The 17,026-nt window shown below is 48.1% G+C and overlaps 1 protein-coding gene across 1 annotated transcript in view; it reads right to left on the bottom strand.

Moving 5' to 3' along the window:
• Positions 1-822: 822 nt before the first annotated feature.
• Positions 823-17,026, bottom strand: part of LOC138520491 (G-protein coupled receptor 39-like) — a 63,620-nt gene continuing 47,416 nt past the window's right edge. The window contains exon 2 of the mRNA XM_069632853.1: positions 823-2,019. Coding sequence (XP_069488954.1) covers positions 1,677-2,019 — 343 coding nt within the window. The 3' untranslated portion in view covers positions 823-1,676. The remainder of the gene's footprint in view (positions 2,020-17,026) is intronic.

Below are 17,026 nucleotides of genomic sequence, written 5' to 3' on the forward strand. Positions count from 1 at the left end.
GGGCCTAGATCCACCTTTTGTATCTTTCACACAGAAGTCAATTTCCACTTGCATGCAAGCCTGGTGCCGCCTTCCTGGTTCCCACAGTACATGGCTATTTAAGCTGTGTTCGTCCTCAGTAGAAGGGCTCTCACGTGTTTAATATGGGACTGGCGCGTCAAGATAAACTATTTGATACGATAACTTCCCAGAAGACATAAGACTCGCTCTCAACCTTATGGGTTTCAGGGAAAAACACCCGTGTTCTTATAAAACACCCTGGAGGAACCAATGCCGGAATCTGTCAAAAGTGCCAAGAAGGTGGCACGACCCACCGTGAGCATTCTACAAATCGCCATAAACACGCGTTTATAGCACTCCCAGTGCCATGGTGGTGGGTGTATGGATGTTATATGCCAAGGATGTCTTGTTCAATTCTGGCAGTGAGCATATAAACTGGAAAGATAGCTCAGTGAGTTGAGCGCTCGCTGCTGTGATCTCTGTGTGATCTGCAGGTTGTAGGTTTGAATCCTGCCAAGGCCAACTCAGCCTTTCAGCCTTCCGAGGTTGATAAATGAGTGCCAACTCCGGTTGGGTGATATTGTATGTATATATGTTCTATGTAAAGCGTAAGCGCTATAGAAATAACACATCAGTATCAACCAAACATTTCTCGCAGGGACACCCATGACAATGATTTGCAAATTCACCTGAAATCTCTACTTTCCTGAACACTCAAGTAGGGAAGAGTTGATAAAACATACAAACCACATGGGAATCAAGCTCATCACAATATGTAATTTGGTTCTCAGTAGTATTATAGAGCACCGACGCAATATTAACTAACAAATAAATCGACCTTTATTTTACGCAAAATCTAGCCTTGCATCTAATGCGACATTATAATAAAGAAAGGAGGGGTTCTTGGATTTTCACATGCATTAAAGAACATTGATAGGCACTTATAGTTCAACATGCACAGTTTTTTTGTTAACAGAGGCCAGCATGCTTGACAGAAGGGTGCTTTACAAGACCACTTTACCTTACCTTGCATTCTATCAAAATTAAAATGGAGCTGTTTTTGGTGACCGATGATGGTGAAAGCTGTAGACCAGCTCACTAGTTTGATTCCTGTTGGCTCTCACTGCTTCAGTAGAACTCCTGTGTATAAAATGGAATGTTCCACTCTTTGTCTACATGTTTCAGCCAGTTTTTTGATTGGTCTTCTTCAGGTCCTATTTGAATTATTTACAGATTTTCCTGTACTTTTTGTCTTCGTCTTTGGGCAAGGAAATACATTGTTAGTTACTCAAAGTGTGTATTCACACAAAAAGGCGGGGGGTGCGACAACTCTGCAATCTGTCCTATTTCATATTCAGACGCATTCTATGTATCAACATATTTATTTTGACAGAGACCTGAAAAGGTCATTGCTATAGTGTCTTATGGATACGGTGTGTTGATATTGTTCAGCTGGTTTGTTCAATGTTACCTTTGGCTTCTCATGTCATATAGTTGCATAATAGTCCTAGTATATATGGCATGCTTGATTATGCATTGGCATGTGAAGGTGCATGTTCATAGCGGATTTTTATGTTTCTCATTGATTATCACAGTATTTCAGAGGGAAAACAAACACTTTGTTTTGCTTATTATTTTAAATCCTGAATAATCTGACGGCGAGCCCAAGCCACATGTCACACGCTTTCCCTGTGTTTCAGGTGATCCAGGCTCTGGAGATCCATCGACTCCTGCTGCTGAAGGGAGCTGGGTGGTGAGCTTTGCTCCCGCCGTGGCCGGTCGCAGGGGTTGAGGTAGCGCCGAAAGGCCCTACGGAACTGCAGGGAGGTCAGGTTGTAGAGCAGAGGGTTGATGCTGGAGCTCAGGTAGTAGAAGGAGTTGGTGATCGGCTGGAGGGTGATGTACGAGCGGTAGTAGCCCTCTGTCCATTGGCTTTTGGAGCGTACAACCATCATCAGACGTCGAGCCTGGAAGGGGACCCAGCAGACAGCCAATGCGCCTACGATGCAGCCTGGAAAATGAAAGAACATTGGTCAAGGGTATTCGAATGCACTACTAGACCCATACTGACTCCCAGCCCAGAATTGGTGCTACTTTATAGGACACGTGTCCGAAAGCACCTACTAGACCCATACTGACTCCTATCCTAGAGTTGGGGCTGCTTTATAGGACACGTCTCCAAATATTCTACTAGATCTGGTCTGCTTCCTTTCCAAATCGCGAAAACATCATCTATGCATCTCCACCAAAATATCACATTAGATCACTAGGGTTGTGTCTCCAAGATGTGATTTTTCTCAAAATGAAACATGAATATATTCGCATAGCTAAGGGCTACTGGGAACCCCATTTATGTCCCTGAAATCAGCCGATAGAATGTCCTCACCTATCTTATAGTATCACCACCAGCTGAGGCTGGGTGAGTACTATGATCTCTCGCCCGATATGAATATACATAGGACCGGCGTATTTACCAAATTGATATTTATACCTGCTTTTGACATGAATTCCACCTATAGGAGGAGGATTACTTACATATTCAGGACATGGGATAATGATGACTTCCTTCTTGTACATGGTCACACCAGAAGAACCCATTTGCATCAGTTGACTGTGAAAAGGTGAGGCATTTCACATCTATTCATATTGTAATTAGAAGGCAGCAGTTAGAGAGGATTAGAAGCCTCATTACATCATCAGGGACTGAACACTACTCACGGACACCACTTTGTTCCTTGAGTGAGCCCTTCTAAAGCACTGAAACCAAGACCATGAAAACATGTAGGAAGATTTGAGTGAATACCGGAGGTCAGAATGAATTTGGATTCTATTTGTTGGTTGAGCTACTCTGAATGAGATTCATTTGAAACGATCTATATTTACTACCTATGCAATGTTTATCATAGATGAAATTATAAGATTATACTTTCTTTGATTACTTGCAGAATTAACGTCCTACCTGGACCACTGATGAAGAGATGTTTTCTCGAAACGTGTTGGTTGACATCATTAAACGTATTATTTGAACATTAATGTGTTATGAATTCATATTGAAATGCTTCAGGTGATTACAATGACTTTATATTGATCCACTTACCTGACTTTGAACAATTCAGAGATTTCCTGTTAAATCCTTGGCTATTTATTGGCCTGTGCTAGTGTGCAGGGGACGCAGGTTCCCTATTTATGGAAACTTTTCCTGGTTACCACAACTCACTTTAAGCCACTTCAGGACCCGTTGTGCTGCTTTGACCACTACGCTCTTAGAACCCCTTATCTGCCTTTTGAGCCATCCAGACGCCTGCTTGACCCATTGCAGCAGACCACCTCAACACAACCCGATTGTCAGCTCGACTCTGTGGAAGCAACCGACTCGAATGTCGACTCGACCTGCTGAAAGCCCCTGACTCATTATCCAAAAGGCCAACTCGAATCAGCAGAAGCCTCATTTCACCATCATCTCAAACCGTTAGAAGTCAATGACTTGGATGTCTTAACGCTGACTCAATCTAACGGGAGCCCATGCTTCTAACTGACACCATTTCCAACTCACCATTGGGAATACACGACTTGACTGTCTCAACGAGGACTCGCCTGCAGCAAATCACCTAGAAGCTGTTCTCAATGTTGAGCACCAAACAAAGACAATGCACAAAAGTTATTTAAAGAGTCTCTGTTACACAAATTGACCGTTGGTCCCTTTGGCATCGTAGTCGCTTCTGTGGATTAACCCGAATGAGAACATCCAAGATGGAGAGCGGCTGTTCTGACTGGGCGGAGTGCAGTGGTACAGATTTTGCACGTCCGCAAGAGACGCCGGTGATCACTCACATGATTCCTTATACGGAACAGAGATCGGGTCTCCTACACGTCGCTACTGTTGTTGCAGGCGCTCCGTGAGTTCGCTTCTAGGTGCTCTTGTCTAACCTTGAATCCTAGGACTTTCATCAATTTGTACCTTTAATTCTGTGTTTCCTTTTCATCCAGATCCTCTCAGCGGGCTCTCCCCTTCGCCTTTGTTCCTCGGTTGCTTTCTTCAAACTATAGGACATCCTGTCAATCCTTCTATGTTCTCCCCGCTCTCCAGGGCATTGTAGCACTCCGCAAACATCTTACAGTGAGTTCCCTCTTCCGATTACTAACAAAGCGGATAATTTCCAAAATTATCCTTGCCCAGAATAGTAATCCTTCTGTCGTTTCTAGGTATCCTGTCTTCCAAGTTCCCGGTTAATGGATATGGGAATTCTTAGGTCCTGTCATCTATTTTCAATAGGTGAGGTCCTCCCTTCCTAAGTCTACCTATATTCAGTCCTACCTTCCTCTCTCTCTTAGGAAGTCTTCTCACGTTTATTGTCTCTCCATTCTTAGAGGAAGCCTTCCCGTAACCAACTCCACCATTGTGGGAACCTTCATTGTGGGAACCTTCTTCAAGACTCCATCCAGATTCGTCAGCACCCACCTCTACTCAGGGTTTTCTTCCCCAGAGGGTTTCCCTGGCTGTCATGTCCTTTCTCCCTGGTGATTATCGTCCGGGTGAGGAGGGATAGGTCGGTCCGGGGGATCTTCAACTACGGCATCGGTTCTTCCATTAGAGGCTCAACTGTCTGCCAAGGTGAGAGCTCATTTGAATCTAATTTCTATTATCAATGTAGTGCTTTACCTAAATTCAACTTTAACAGTCTCTGCCCTCTGGTCAACCTTAAAGGGCCATAGCGACTTACTTGTGTGCCTCCGTTCTTGTTTTATATAGGAATAGTCTTTAACATTGACATTGCTGCTCAAATGTTTTTCACCCAAACTCTGCTTATCAACCCAGAGTACCCTTTCTTCTCGAAGTGTGCATTCTCTGTTTATCCTTTACAGGAGTGGGTCTTTAGAGATTTTAATTAGTTGTGTGCATGGAATGTTTTAATAAAGTCCCTACTAGGAAGCAGCTAGATGGAAATGGCTAAAAAACTTAGCAGCAGATAGAACGGACTCCCAATAACAACCAGAGAATGAGAAGGAGGAGTCTTGGTCCCTCGAAAGCTGGAACACAAGAGGCTTCAACCATATTTTTACTCTGGGAGAATTACAAAAGGAAAACTTGAAAGTACTGTGTTTGCAAGAAACGCGGTTGCTACAGCCACCTATGCGGGATGGTTATTTGGTGATACTAAACCCAGCAACCAAAGGAAAAAAAGGTCGCCCCATGTCAGGGCTGCTGGTGGCAATCGAAAATGAACTAAATTGGAGGGTGATAGAGACAAACAACCCCTCCCCTTTCATTCAAATGGTGGCCATAAAACTGGACAAAGCAGAAACAGACAAACCAAGAGTCCTGATTCTGTTAAACCTGTACTGGAATCCCACAAACGAAAACAACGCAAACTTTCCAGAACAAATAGCATGCATACTAGACGAGCAGCGAGAGAAGTGGAGGGATCCGATTTGCATCCTGGTGGGAGACTTAAACTGTACATGCCTGGACAAAGGCAATCAGGCCTTGGTACATGATCTGTCGGAGGTCACAACAAAGGAAAAAAGAGGAAATAGGTGGAGAGACATGATGCAATGCAGAAACTGTCTGATACTAAATGGAATAGTCCAAGGGGACATCCCGGCTCGAACAACATGACAGGGTGCCCAGACAAAAGAAACTCTAGATTACATATGCACATCAAGTAACCTGTCGCCAAATATTCTAAAATTAGAGGTGATCCCAACCATCTCAAGCGACCACGACTTGATGAAACTTACCTGCAGGAACATCAGCAATAATGAGATCTGCATGTACAAGCAAGACATACAGCTCTCAAGAAGAGGAGTCAAACTTAAGATACGTCTGGAAAAAATCGAAGGACTAAACCTTAAACTAAAAGACTTGATCTCGGACTTGGAAGATAACCCAAAAATAAATACAAAAATCGATTATACACCGCTCTCTGAAGGCTATAGAGCAGATGGAAAAACAAACACGAACCAACTGTCAAAAACCCATGCCCACACATATGATAGTGTGGCACGAAAAAAGAAAAAAACATCTGAGGAAAAAAATCACCCTCTTGACTAAGACTCGAAGCCCGAACAGTAGCATAGAAAGCAACAAGCTGAAACAGAGCTATCGGAACTGGCTATATCTTCATAAGAAAACCATGCTCAACCAAGATGCAGAAAGAATGCTAAAACAAATTAGATCAAAAAGCACAGCAGAGATATGGACAATTATTAACGAGACAGACAATAGGCAAGATGTGTCTTTATCAAACCCAATTAGTGCAAGTGTGGTGTGAGTTCTTTACTCAGCATCAAGAGGATAACGGGAGCTCTTTACAACGAAGATCAGTGGCAAACACAAAGCAAGACGGACCAGACATTTTCACAGAATCAATTGAAACCATATTAAAGAACCTAAAAACCTCCAGAGCCCCGGGACCAGACGGGCTGACAAACGCCATACTTAAAAGTAACATACCAGAGTGGGCCCGGTTTTTGCATCAAGTGTTCAAATACGTGATACGGACCGATAAAATCCTGGAGACCTGGAAGGCGGCGGTGGTTGTTCCAATTTACAAAAAAGGGCTGAGAACATCGCCAGATAATTATAGACCAATCGCCCTCCTGGACGTGACAGGGAAAGTATTTGCGACCACATTACTGAAGGCCCTAACAGAATGGAGCATCAGGAAAGGTCGAAGAGACCCTTGGCAATCTGGGTTTGTGAAAGGAATGGGCACCACAGTAAACATCTTTCTGATTAACCTGCTGAAATCCAGAACTGCCAGAATCAAAGAACAGAAAATTGACATCGCCTTTATTGACCTGTCGAAGGCTTTGACACAATCACAAGAAAGAAACTTTGGGACAAACTGGAGAAGTGGGAATGTCCCCAAATCATTGTGGAGAACATCAAAGACCTTTATTTGGACACAAACATTAGAATAAGGCTAGATAAGACAGGGTCACTGTCGGACCAAATGCCCATCAAAACGGGGCTGAAACAACGTTGCCCACTAGCGTTGGAGCTCTACAACTTGTTTACATCAGATATGGGAGAAGAATTCGATCTTATCTGCAGTTATCCTCCTGAAGTTGCGGGGGCTCTAATAGGGAGACTACTTTACACAGATGACATTGTGTTAGTAGCCCAGACCCCGATAGGCTTGCAAAGACAGTTAACTGCCTTACAGTCATACGTGGACGCAAACGATTTGACCATTAACCCGGAGAAATCAAGAATAATTAAGTTTCCGAAGGGAGGTAACAATGGTAAGATCAGGAAAATGAATTGGACACTAAAAGGGAAAAAAATCTTGGGAGTCTGCATCAATAATTCCAACAGTGAAGCACCCAGAATTGAAGGGCTAAGAAGGAAAGCCATCAATTTAGCTTCACAGGGGAAAATCATTTGAAAAGATATTGTGGGTTCACCATGATACCGCTGATCAAATTCTACAGAATGAAAGTAGTAGCCATACTGACTTATGGAGTAGAAACATCAACATCTTTGCCACACAAACGTGGCCGACTCTGGAGGGCTTGTTCTGGCGGAAAGTGCTCCAACTCCCTAATTCAGTGCCGATACAAGTAATAAGGAGAGAGCTGGCCTTGACGTCGCTGAAAGCAATAGTTGACTCGAAACATATGTCCTTTTATCGCAAATGCTTGGAGGAGAATGCACCCGGAGGCTTCCATGTGCTGAAAAATCCTTGAGAGAACAAACGGACCGAGCGTTAACAGAATGTCAAGAATTCTGTCAAGAAAAGCTAACAACTCTTAATGAAACAGAGGAGGATCTGTTAAACAATCCAGACAAAACAACAAAATAACTATATACAACAGACTGGATAGAAACTCAAGAGCACAGCAAGAAATACAAGGACTATGAAGAATTCTGGGCTCAGCCAAGAAAACTGAACCTGATACCAGGGTATTTGTCAATGTTTCCTAACTGGCACTTCAGGTCAATTCTAATGAGGTACAGACTTAACGTATTGCCGACAGGAGAGATATTGCAAAGAAGAAACATCTTGAACAAGCACATAGGATGCCGACTGTGCAAACTCTCGGGAGCGAACAAAACCCTAAAACATCGTACTCTTTGCTGTCGGGGCCTTAGCCAGGAACGTGAGAGCTGCCTAGGGGAGACGTTTAGAACCTACAAGCATGGACGATTGGTGGAGAACATTGATTGAAGGAGGGAACACTAAAATCAACATTGGCCTTGTAAAACTAGCAATTACAATGCTCAAGAAACTAGATGCCCAGGGGGAAGAAGGTCTGAGGTAGAGGCACTAGTGCATTGGATTGCCCGTTTTCTTTAGTTTTTAGTCTTTTTTTCTTTTGTTTTTTGGATGAAATTGTGGCAATTGAACTGAAGGGTTAAAGGTTTTCAAAGTTTAAACCAAATGACCTCGAATAATAAATAATACAATAAAAAAGTCCCTATTTGTATAGTTTATTAAGCATCTTTTTTATATTGGTATGACCATACTATTGTTGTTTGTGTTGCCACTGTATCAGCTCACACCGCTTATGGCAATAAAGCACGCCCTCAGGCCCACATTACCAAAAGAGGCAAAGGAGGAATACCTGTTGGGCTCTGCCTGTTTTATCTTTAGGATTTGGATCACTTCTGATTTAGTAGTAACGTGGGGCTCTTCCGCTGCAGAGTAACAGTCCTTTCAGCACAGTGGCTACTATATTCGGTATTCCAAGGAGTGCACATCCATGGTGCTGTCCCAAACATGCAGCACTTACAGAACACCTCATGTCCTTTTTTTAGAAAAAGAATAGAAAGGCAGTTTTTCCATCCTGTTTTGGGGGATGGGAATGCATATCGGCCTGCACTGAGCTTCTAGCGTGGGTAGACCAAACGTTCAGACGGGTTAGTAAAGACCCTACCGTGCAATGCAGGGCATTTCATTGATCAGGCAGGTGAAGGGATATTCCGCTGTTGGCAGTAAATGCTTTTAAAGATACCCACATTGAATACTGTACATTTTTACCTCCAACATTTGGGTACTGGCATACGTCTAGGGTATTTTTGGGTATTATCCCAATCTATAAGAATGCAGTAAATACTGCATGCATCTTTTTTACTTGCATTTCATATGCAATACGTTTCCCATGCAATATCCTCTTATGGGCTGGCAGTGAAATCATGTGCTGGTAAGATAGCTGTGTGGGTTGAGCACTCGCTGCTGTGACCTGCATGTGATCTGCAGGTTGCAGGTTTGAATCGCAGCAATGCCAACTCATCCTTCCGAGGTTGATCAATGAGTACCAACTTTGGGTGGGTGATATTGTATGTAAATATGTTCTATGTAAAGCGCTTTGGTGAAAGCGCCATACAAATGACAAATCATTATCATGTAGAATCTCATTCACGTTTTTTTAATTACTGCCAAACCCTTAGCGGCACATGTGTTTGCGTTCTTTGTTGCCGCTCAGGTCTAAGGTACACAAAAACTCAAAACCGGGTATCGCGGCTTTGTGGTGAACGTCAGGCCTCACAATGACATTGAATGCGTAAACTAGGAGGGTGTGCTGCCTGTTAGGCCTTGCATCACAACCACCATCCTTCTGGTGAATAAGGGGTGCTCCCAGAAATAGGCCACCGGCTGCTACAAGCAGGGTTTAGCCTGTTTCGGAAGGCCTTCCAGGCGCTATCTGCAACGCATGGTAACCAATCTTGGCACTTGGCACATATTGGGCCGGATTTACAAAGCATTTTTTATGGGGTGGCACCACTGTAAAACACTTGTATAGATCAGGCCCACCGTGTTGCTGTGCCCATTGTCCTGTGCATATGCAGTTATCCCCCGTACCTTCTCTATATGTGCTATGCCCTGTCCACGAGACGGGCGCCCTTGACACCTCCCTCCATGTGAATGGTGCAATTGCACCTGGCTGGAGGCGGGGGGCCGATCCGGTCGCCATGTCCACACGTTTGCCGGCTCCCGGCTCCCGCCCACTCGGAAGCATCATCCTGCATGGCCTCGTGCAGCGTTACCATTCATGTGCACATGTGTGGTAAAGTTGCCACCCTACAGAGAGAAGGCCTGCATTTGGAAAGTGCCCCGTGAAGCAGCTGTGACTGGAGGATGAGGGCCTCCGTGGAAGGGCTCCGTGCGGCCGACCAGGGCTCACACACCCGCGGTGAAGACGCCATGAGACGGGCCTGGAGGTTGGGGACAGCAGGCAGAGAATTTGGTCTCTCACAGCTTCATGACCTGGGTCGGGACTCGGGGCTCGCCTTTTAGTTGTTGCCCCTGAGCTTCTATCGGGGGCTGCAACCGAGAAACCTGAGGTTATAGCCCCCTCAACCTCCCCCCCAGCGATGCCTCTGTCCGCCTCTGCCCCTGCACATGCAGACAGGCCTCCTCTGCTCACACCACCTTGCAGGTTCTCACCGCTCTGGCTTGCCTGTCCCCATTCACCTGTCGGTACTTACTGCCCCCTGCCGGTCTTGCTTGCTCCTCTCCCTGCCTGCTTTACACGCTCCCAAGTCCTGCTTTGCCTGCGCTCACTCGCTGCCCTGCTTCACAGGCCCTCGCTGACTGCTCTTGCTTCCTGGCAGGACCTTCCCCCCCTTCTCATTGCCAAATAGTGGCACTGTGCCCTTCAGCCTCACAAATACTCCATGACTTGAACCACAGCATGACCCCAGAAACTGCCCAGACCCCCGAACGCATTCCTTCCCCAAGTACTACTGCAGGCCGCAGCTGCATTTTTAGGCAGTAGTTAACTTCTGATTCCCTAACAATCATGCCCTCCCGGTATGACACAGACCCCCCACAGTTCATGCCTTGTTTCCTGACATTAAACTCACTGTGAGGTTACATCCAAAAACCAACGAGTTGCCGAAGTCCATTACACTTCCCTTATGCTTGAAAAGGCTGGCTGCCCCCCTCTTTGTCGTCAAAAATGTAGACCAAGATAAATTTCCTGTCGGCCCGTGCAGCCTGTCCTCTTTACTATGGGCCCCTGCAGCCTGTCCTCTTTACAATGGGACCCTGCAGCCTGTCCCTTTTACTCTGGGCCCCTGCAGCCTGTCCTCTTTACTATGGGCCCCTGCAGCCTGTCCTCTTTACAATGGGACCCTGCAGCCTGTCCCTTTTACTCTGGGCCCCTGCAGCCTGTCCTCTTTACTATGGGCCCCTGCAGCCGGTCCTCTTTACTATGGGCCCCTGCAGCCTGTCCTCTTTACTGTGGGCCCCTGCAGCCTGTCCTCTTTACTATGGGCCCCTGCAGCATGCCCTCTTTACTATGGGCCCCTGCAGCCTGTCCTCTTTACTATGGCACCTTGCAGCCTGTCCTCTTTACTGTGGGGCCCTGCAGCCTGTCCTCTTTACTGTGGGACCCTGCAGCCTGCCCTCTTTACTGTGGCCCCTGCAACCTGTCCTCTTTACTGTGGGACCCTGCAGCCTGTCCTCTTTATTATGGGACCCTGCAGCCTGTCCTCTTTACTACGGGACCCTGCAGCCTGTCCTCTTTACTTTGGGACCTTGCAGCCTGTCCTCTTTACTATGGGGCCCTGCAGCCTGTCCTCTTTACAATGGGCCCCTGCAGCCTGTCCTCTTTACTATGGGCCGCTGCAGCCTGTCCTCTTTACTACGGGACCCTGCAGCCTGTCCTCTTTACTATGGGGCCCTGCAGTCTGTCCTCTTTACTATGGGACCCTGCAGCCTGTCCTCTTTGCTATGGGGCAATGCAGCCTGTCCTCTTTACTGTGGGACCCTGCAGCCTGTCCTCTTTACTGTGGGACCCTGCAGCCTGTCCTCTTTACCATGGGACCCTGCAGCATGTCCTCTTTGCTATGGGGCAATGCAGCCTGTCCTCTTTACTGTGGGACCCTGCAGCCTGTCCTCTTTACTGTGGGGCCCTGCGGCCTGTCCTCTTTACTGTGGGCCTGTGCAGCATGTCCTCTTTACTTGGGCCCCTGCAGCCTGTCCTCTTTACTATGGCACCTTGCAGCCTGTCCTCTTTACTATGGGGCCCTGCAGCCTGTCCTCTTTACCATGGGGCCCTGCAGCCTGTCCTCTTTACTTTGGGACCTTGCAGCCTGTCCTCTTTACTATGGGGCCCTGCAGCCTGTCCTCTTTACAATGGGCCCCTGCAGCCTGTCCTCTTTACTATGGGCCCCTTCAGCCTATCCTCTTTACAATGGGACTCTGCAACCTGTCCTCTTTGCTATGGGGCAATGCAGCCTGTCCTCTTTACTGTGGGACCCTGCAGCCTGTCCTCTTTACTGTGGGGCCCTGCGGCCTGTCCTCTTTACTATGGGCCTGTGCAGCATGTCCTCTTTACTTGGGCACCTTGCAGCCTGTCCTCTTTACTATGGGGCCCTGCAGCCTGTCCTCTTTACCATGGGGCCCTGCAGCCTGTCCTCTTTACTATGGGCCCCTTCAGCCTATCCTCTTTACAATGGGACTCTGCAGCCTGTCCTCTTTACTATGGTCTAGCTATTCCCCACATCTGTCCTCCTCTTTGCCCTACTGTCCCTGCTTGTCCTGCAAACTCTGTGCCCATTGCCTTCTCTTTCCCATGCAGTCTATCTAAGCAAGCCACAAATTTGCCAAAACCATTGCTACAAGAGAAAGAGAGAGAGAGAGATACATGGTTGGCATAGCAACTATTAATGCCACGGAAGGAAATGGGCATCTCACTAAAATCTTTTTCCAAACTCTTCAACCGTATTGCCCAACGAGGAGCTCCCTAACACGATCGGCTCCAATCAGTAGCTTTTGTAAGAAGCAAGTAAGCCAGGATTTCCATTTCGCAGCCGGGTAGTGGTCGGTTTATTTTGGGCTAGTTAACGTACAATTGGGCTTTGTTGGGCTACTTTCGACGGCAGATCTGTTTCGAATTCCTGAGGCTGCCTCTCTACCTGTTTGATGCAGAGCAGATTAAATCACCGAGTGCCCATGTTCACCTGGGACTGCATCTCCCTTTCGTGACCCTCGCGCAAGGTTTGTAAGCATCCCAGGGGTCACGAGAGAAAGTTACAGTTTGGGTCTGTGACTGACAGAAGGGCCAGCTGTCTATGGCTGGCCCTTCTGTCAGTCACAGCTGCCTGGCCTGACGAGATCATGGCGGGCACATCTCCCGTGGCAGCTGCGGCCATGGCAGGGTAATGCTTCCCACCACTGAAGGCACCTGGTCCTGGCTGGTCCTGGCCCACTTAAAACACTGGGGCTCTCCATAACCAACTGTAGGAATGTGGCTGGGACTTGAGCCTTCTCAAAAGCAGTACACATTTAGCATCCATCCTACAATAGACGAGCAAGGAGCAGGTGCTGCATACATTGAACACAGGCTTTGCTAAGCTAGAGAATTGTGAATGGGCGTGAGCCCTGTAAGGTCACACTGTGTATTGCCGACAGGTGTTCCATGATTTGCGCAGTTTCAATGAAATACGCGGGGTTACGCTCATAGACTTCAGGCTGTGGCTGAAGCAAAAACGAGTGAACTCTCCAATAGAGTTCTGCGCCCAATACATGTTGCCATGGAAAGTGGTGCAGCGGTGTAGACGGTGCTGTGTGCTTTGTTTCTTCCGGCGTGCTGCATTTGGCACTGCTTTTTTTTTCAGTGCTCTTGTTTGAGAAGCACCCTTTTTGCATGGTGTTGTGTATGTCTGCGCTAAACGCCCATCACACTTGCGACGCGTGTCCCAGTGGAGTAGCTTTTCAGTGAGTTTGGGTTAGAGGTTGGTGAAAGTGTAGCCCATGCTATGCCAGTGCAGCTTGTTCGTCGTGCCAGGGCAGCTGACTAATACCTAGAAAGTGCCTCGTGGCGTCACTGGCCGGTGTCCCATCAGCCCATCCCTCCGCGCGCAGCTTCCTCACTTCCCGCTCATGCGCATTCTACCGTCCTCCCGCCCATGTGTGCCATCCATTCTGTGCGTAGGGATATTTCAGTGCTGCTGGCTTTCCATCCGCTTCCAAGTTTTACATTCTGGGAAATGTGCTGAGTGAGTGATGCTTCGGAGGGTGGCGGAACACCCCGCTCTGAGAGACCAACCCCACTCTGGACTCTGTTGGCGTTGATGTCTAGGGTTGATGCTCTGATTACTTACCGGTAATCTTCCTTACTCCTAGTCCTACTCTTCCTCGTCACAGTACTTACTTCATGCGGCCCCTGCCTCTGATACAGGACCTTCTTCTATTTCTTTAAATTCCTACAACTCTTCCCCCACATCCACGTCACTCAGTTTCATATTATCAAGCCAGAGCATGGGACCTTCCCCGCGGGGAGGGTGAGGAGGGTCGTCAGTACTGTGACGAGGAAGAGTAGGACTATGAGTAATGAAGATTACCGGTAAGTAATCGGAGCATTACCTCCACGTCCACTCTTCCTCGTCCCAGTACTTACTTCATGAGGTATACCAAAGCAGCAACGGGGAAAAGGTCCCAATGAGAAACAGAGCTAAAAACAGTGCAGCAAACACACTCACAATAACTCTTAATTCACATCCCCACAGATAAAACTCCAACCACGAAGGAACCAACCCCCCGAGTGGGAGAAACTCAACCCATAGTGGTTGATGGAAATTCCTAGACCAGCCAAGGCGGCAGCCATACAAATCTTTTGCAGAGAAAAACCCTCCTTGCATCGGCCCAGGATGCCGTCAAACCCCTGGTGGACCGCCCCTGATCGTGCGCAGGCACAGGCAGGCTAAAAGCCATATAGGCACTGGGATCACAACCCGGAACAATCGGAAAATGGAAACCACAGATGCGTTTTGCCCAGCCCCAGCCGGACCACAAGCAATCAGAAGACTATCAGATTGGTGGGAAAAAGCAAACCTAGCCAAATACTCCAACACGTCCTGCCGGACATAATGTTAAACCAAGCCACCTCCTCATGCATTCTCGGATCATGAAAGAAGTCAGGGAGAACCAGATCCTGAGAGGTGTGAAAACCGAAATACAACTTAAGGGAGGAACTTCGGCCCACACCTCAGCAGCACCGAGTCTGGCAGCACCCTCAGGAAAGGAGGGTGACATAAGAGAGCCCCAATCTCCCCAAGCCTACGGGCAGAAGCGAAGGCAATAAGAAAAGCCGATTTCAGTGTGAGATGTTTGATATCAATCTCGGAAAAGGGCTCAAAAGGAGGCCCTTGTAGGAACCGTAATACAAGAGGGATATCCCAAGGGGGAAGCCCTCTATCAGAACACCTTCAGAGTGGAGGGTCTAAGAGCATCCATTATGTACTCAACTACAGGATCTGAGAACCCCTGAAATATCAACCTAGACTGAGCAATAGCCACACTGCCCATTGCATCCAGTGGAATTCCAACCGCAGATCCCCTTGAAGGGGACACGGCCACCTCGGAATCAGCCAAGGTTCCTAGGACCGAAGCTCCAACAGAGAGGGGAGCCAACTCCGGCGGGACCAGAACTGAGCTAACAACAACACAGTCACCCTGGACACTCTGATGCGCCAAACCACCCGGGGCAGAAGGGGAATAGGCGGAAAGGCATAAAGGAAAACCCCAAGGCCACTGTACAGAGAGGGCGTCCATTCCCCAATCCCCCCGGCCTGAAACCGAGAGCAGAAGAGGCGAACTTCTGCTGAGGCCGGGGATGCAAACAGGTGTAGAACCGGGGACCCTAATCTGACACAGGTCACTGCAAAGACCTGGGCCAACAGGACCAGTTCCGCCGAGGAGTGAAAACCGGCATCTGAGAAGATCCGCTTGAACATTGTCCACCCTTCTGATACGTGAGGCCACCAGAGACACCAGATGAGATTTCTCCCAGGTGCCTATCAGCGCTGCCAGAGCATTCAAGGAACAGCCGGAACCCCTTTTGCAGTTGACATATGCCAAGGCCGTCGTATTGTCCGATCGGATCAAAACCGCCGACCGTCCAGCAACTCCTTGTAGTACACCAGAGCTTGGACAATGGCACAACTCTTGCCAATTGGATGATCGCCGGCTCTCCCCAGATCTCACAACCCTTGAGCAGAGAGGACCCCCAATGTAGACCCTTTCTGCTGGCGTCGGTAGTAAGAGAGGCCACAGGAGGATGGACCATGCACACCTCAGCCTGTAGACCTGAAACCCCCCGCCACCACTGTAGGGATACTCGCAGCGCTGGGGACACCGAAAACACAACTACGAAAGCCGAGTCGTCGGAAACCAGTGGGAGAGAGTATAAGACACCAGGGGACATAACCGAAGACGGGCTCAAGGAACCGAAAAAAGGCAAGACGCCACGTGCCCCGTAACTTCAGCAACAGGCGAGCCGAGACACACTGCCTTCTGAGAACCCAGCCCAGACCAGCCAGCAAGGCCCCCCCTGCACAACATCCAGAGTACACTCTCCCCAGACGTCTGGACAAGCAGTGCAGGGTCTTGAGACCCATAAGCAGTTGACACATCCTAGAAGGCATAGGGACCAGGAACACCCGCAAGTAGAAAACTTAACCCTGAACAGGGAGAGGAACGGGCAAGACGGTAACCCACAACAATCCTTCCTAGAGAACGGATCCCATGGCCAACTACTTGGACCGTTAGCTGGGTACCAAAGTCCTAACCATGCAAACCTGGATAGGAGGAGACAGGAACTGCAACCGATACCCCCCTCCGGAAGGAGCCCATTACCCAGGAGCCGAACCCACCGGTCCCATACACCTCAGAGAAGATAGAGACGAGGAGCCAGGGAAAACCGCCAGTCACTGCACTTGCACCAGAGGAAAATCACAGGACGTTGAAGCATGCCTGCGCCACAATATAACAGCATGCTTGTCAGCCCACAAAAAGATCTGACTTATCAAAAGGAAGATACAGGACAGCCCAGAAGTCCAGCAGACCAGGGCCCCCCCAGCCGACAGAGGAGCCACCAGGCTGGCGTCAAAAGGGCAGAGTACTGTCACAAAGCAGGGCAAAGCAATCCATCCCGGATAGCAGACATCAAAGGCAACCCCCCACCTGGGGTATTCCTACACTGGAAAAACCCACTGAAGTGACATCCCCCTCCACCGGCACCAGGGGCTCTGAGAACCCCTCTAAGCGCAGACATGTGCCACCATGTGCCA

This window comes from Ambystoma mexicanum, chromosome 13 (genome assembly GCF_040938575.1).
Source record: "Ambystoma mexicanum isolate Mex_15411 chromosome 13, UKY_AmexF1_1, whole genome shotgun sequence".
Taxonomy (NCBI): domain Eukaryota; kingdom Metazoa; phylum Chordata; class Amphibia; order Caudata; family Ambystomatidae; genus Ambystoma; species Ambystoma mexicanum.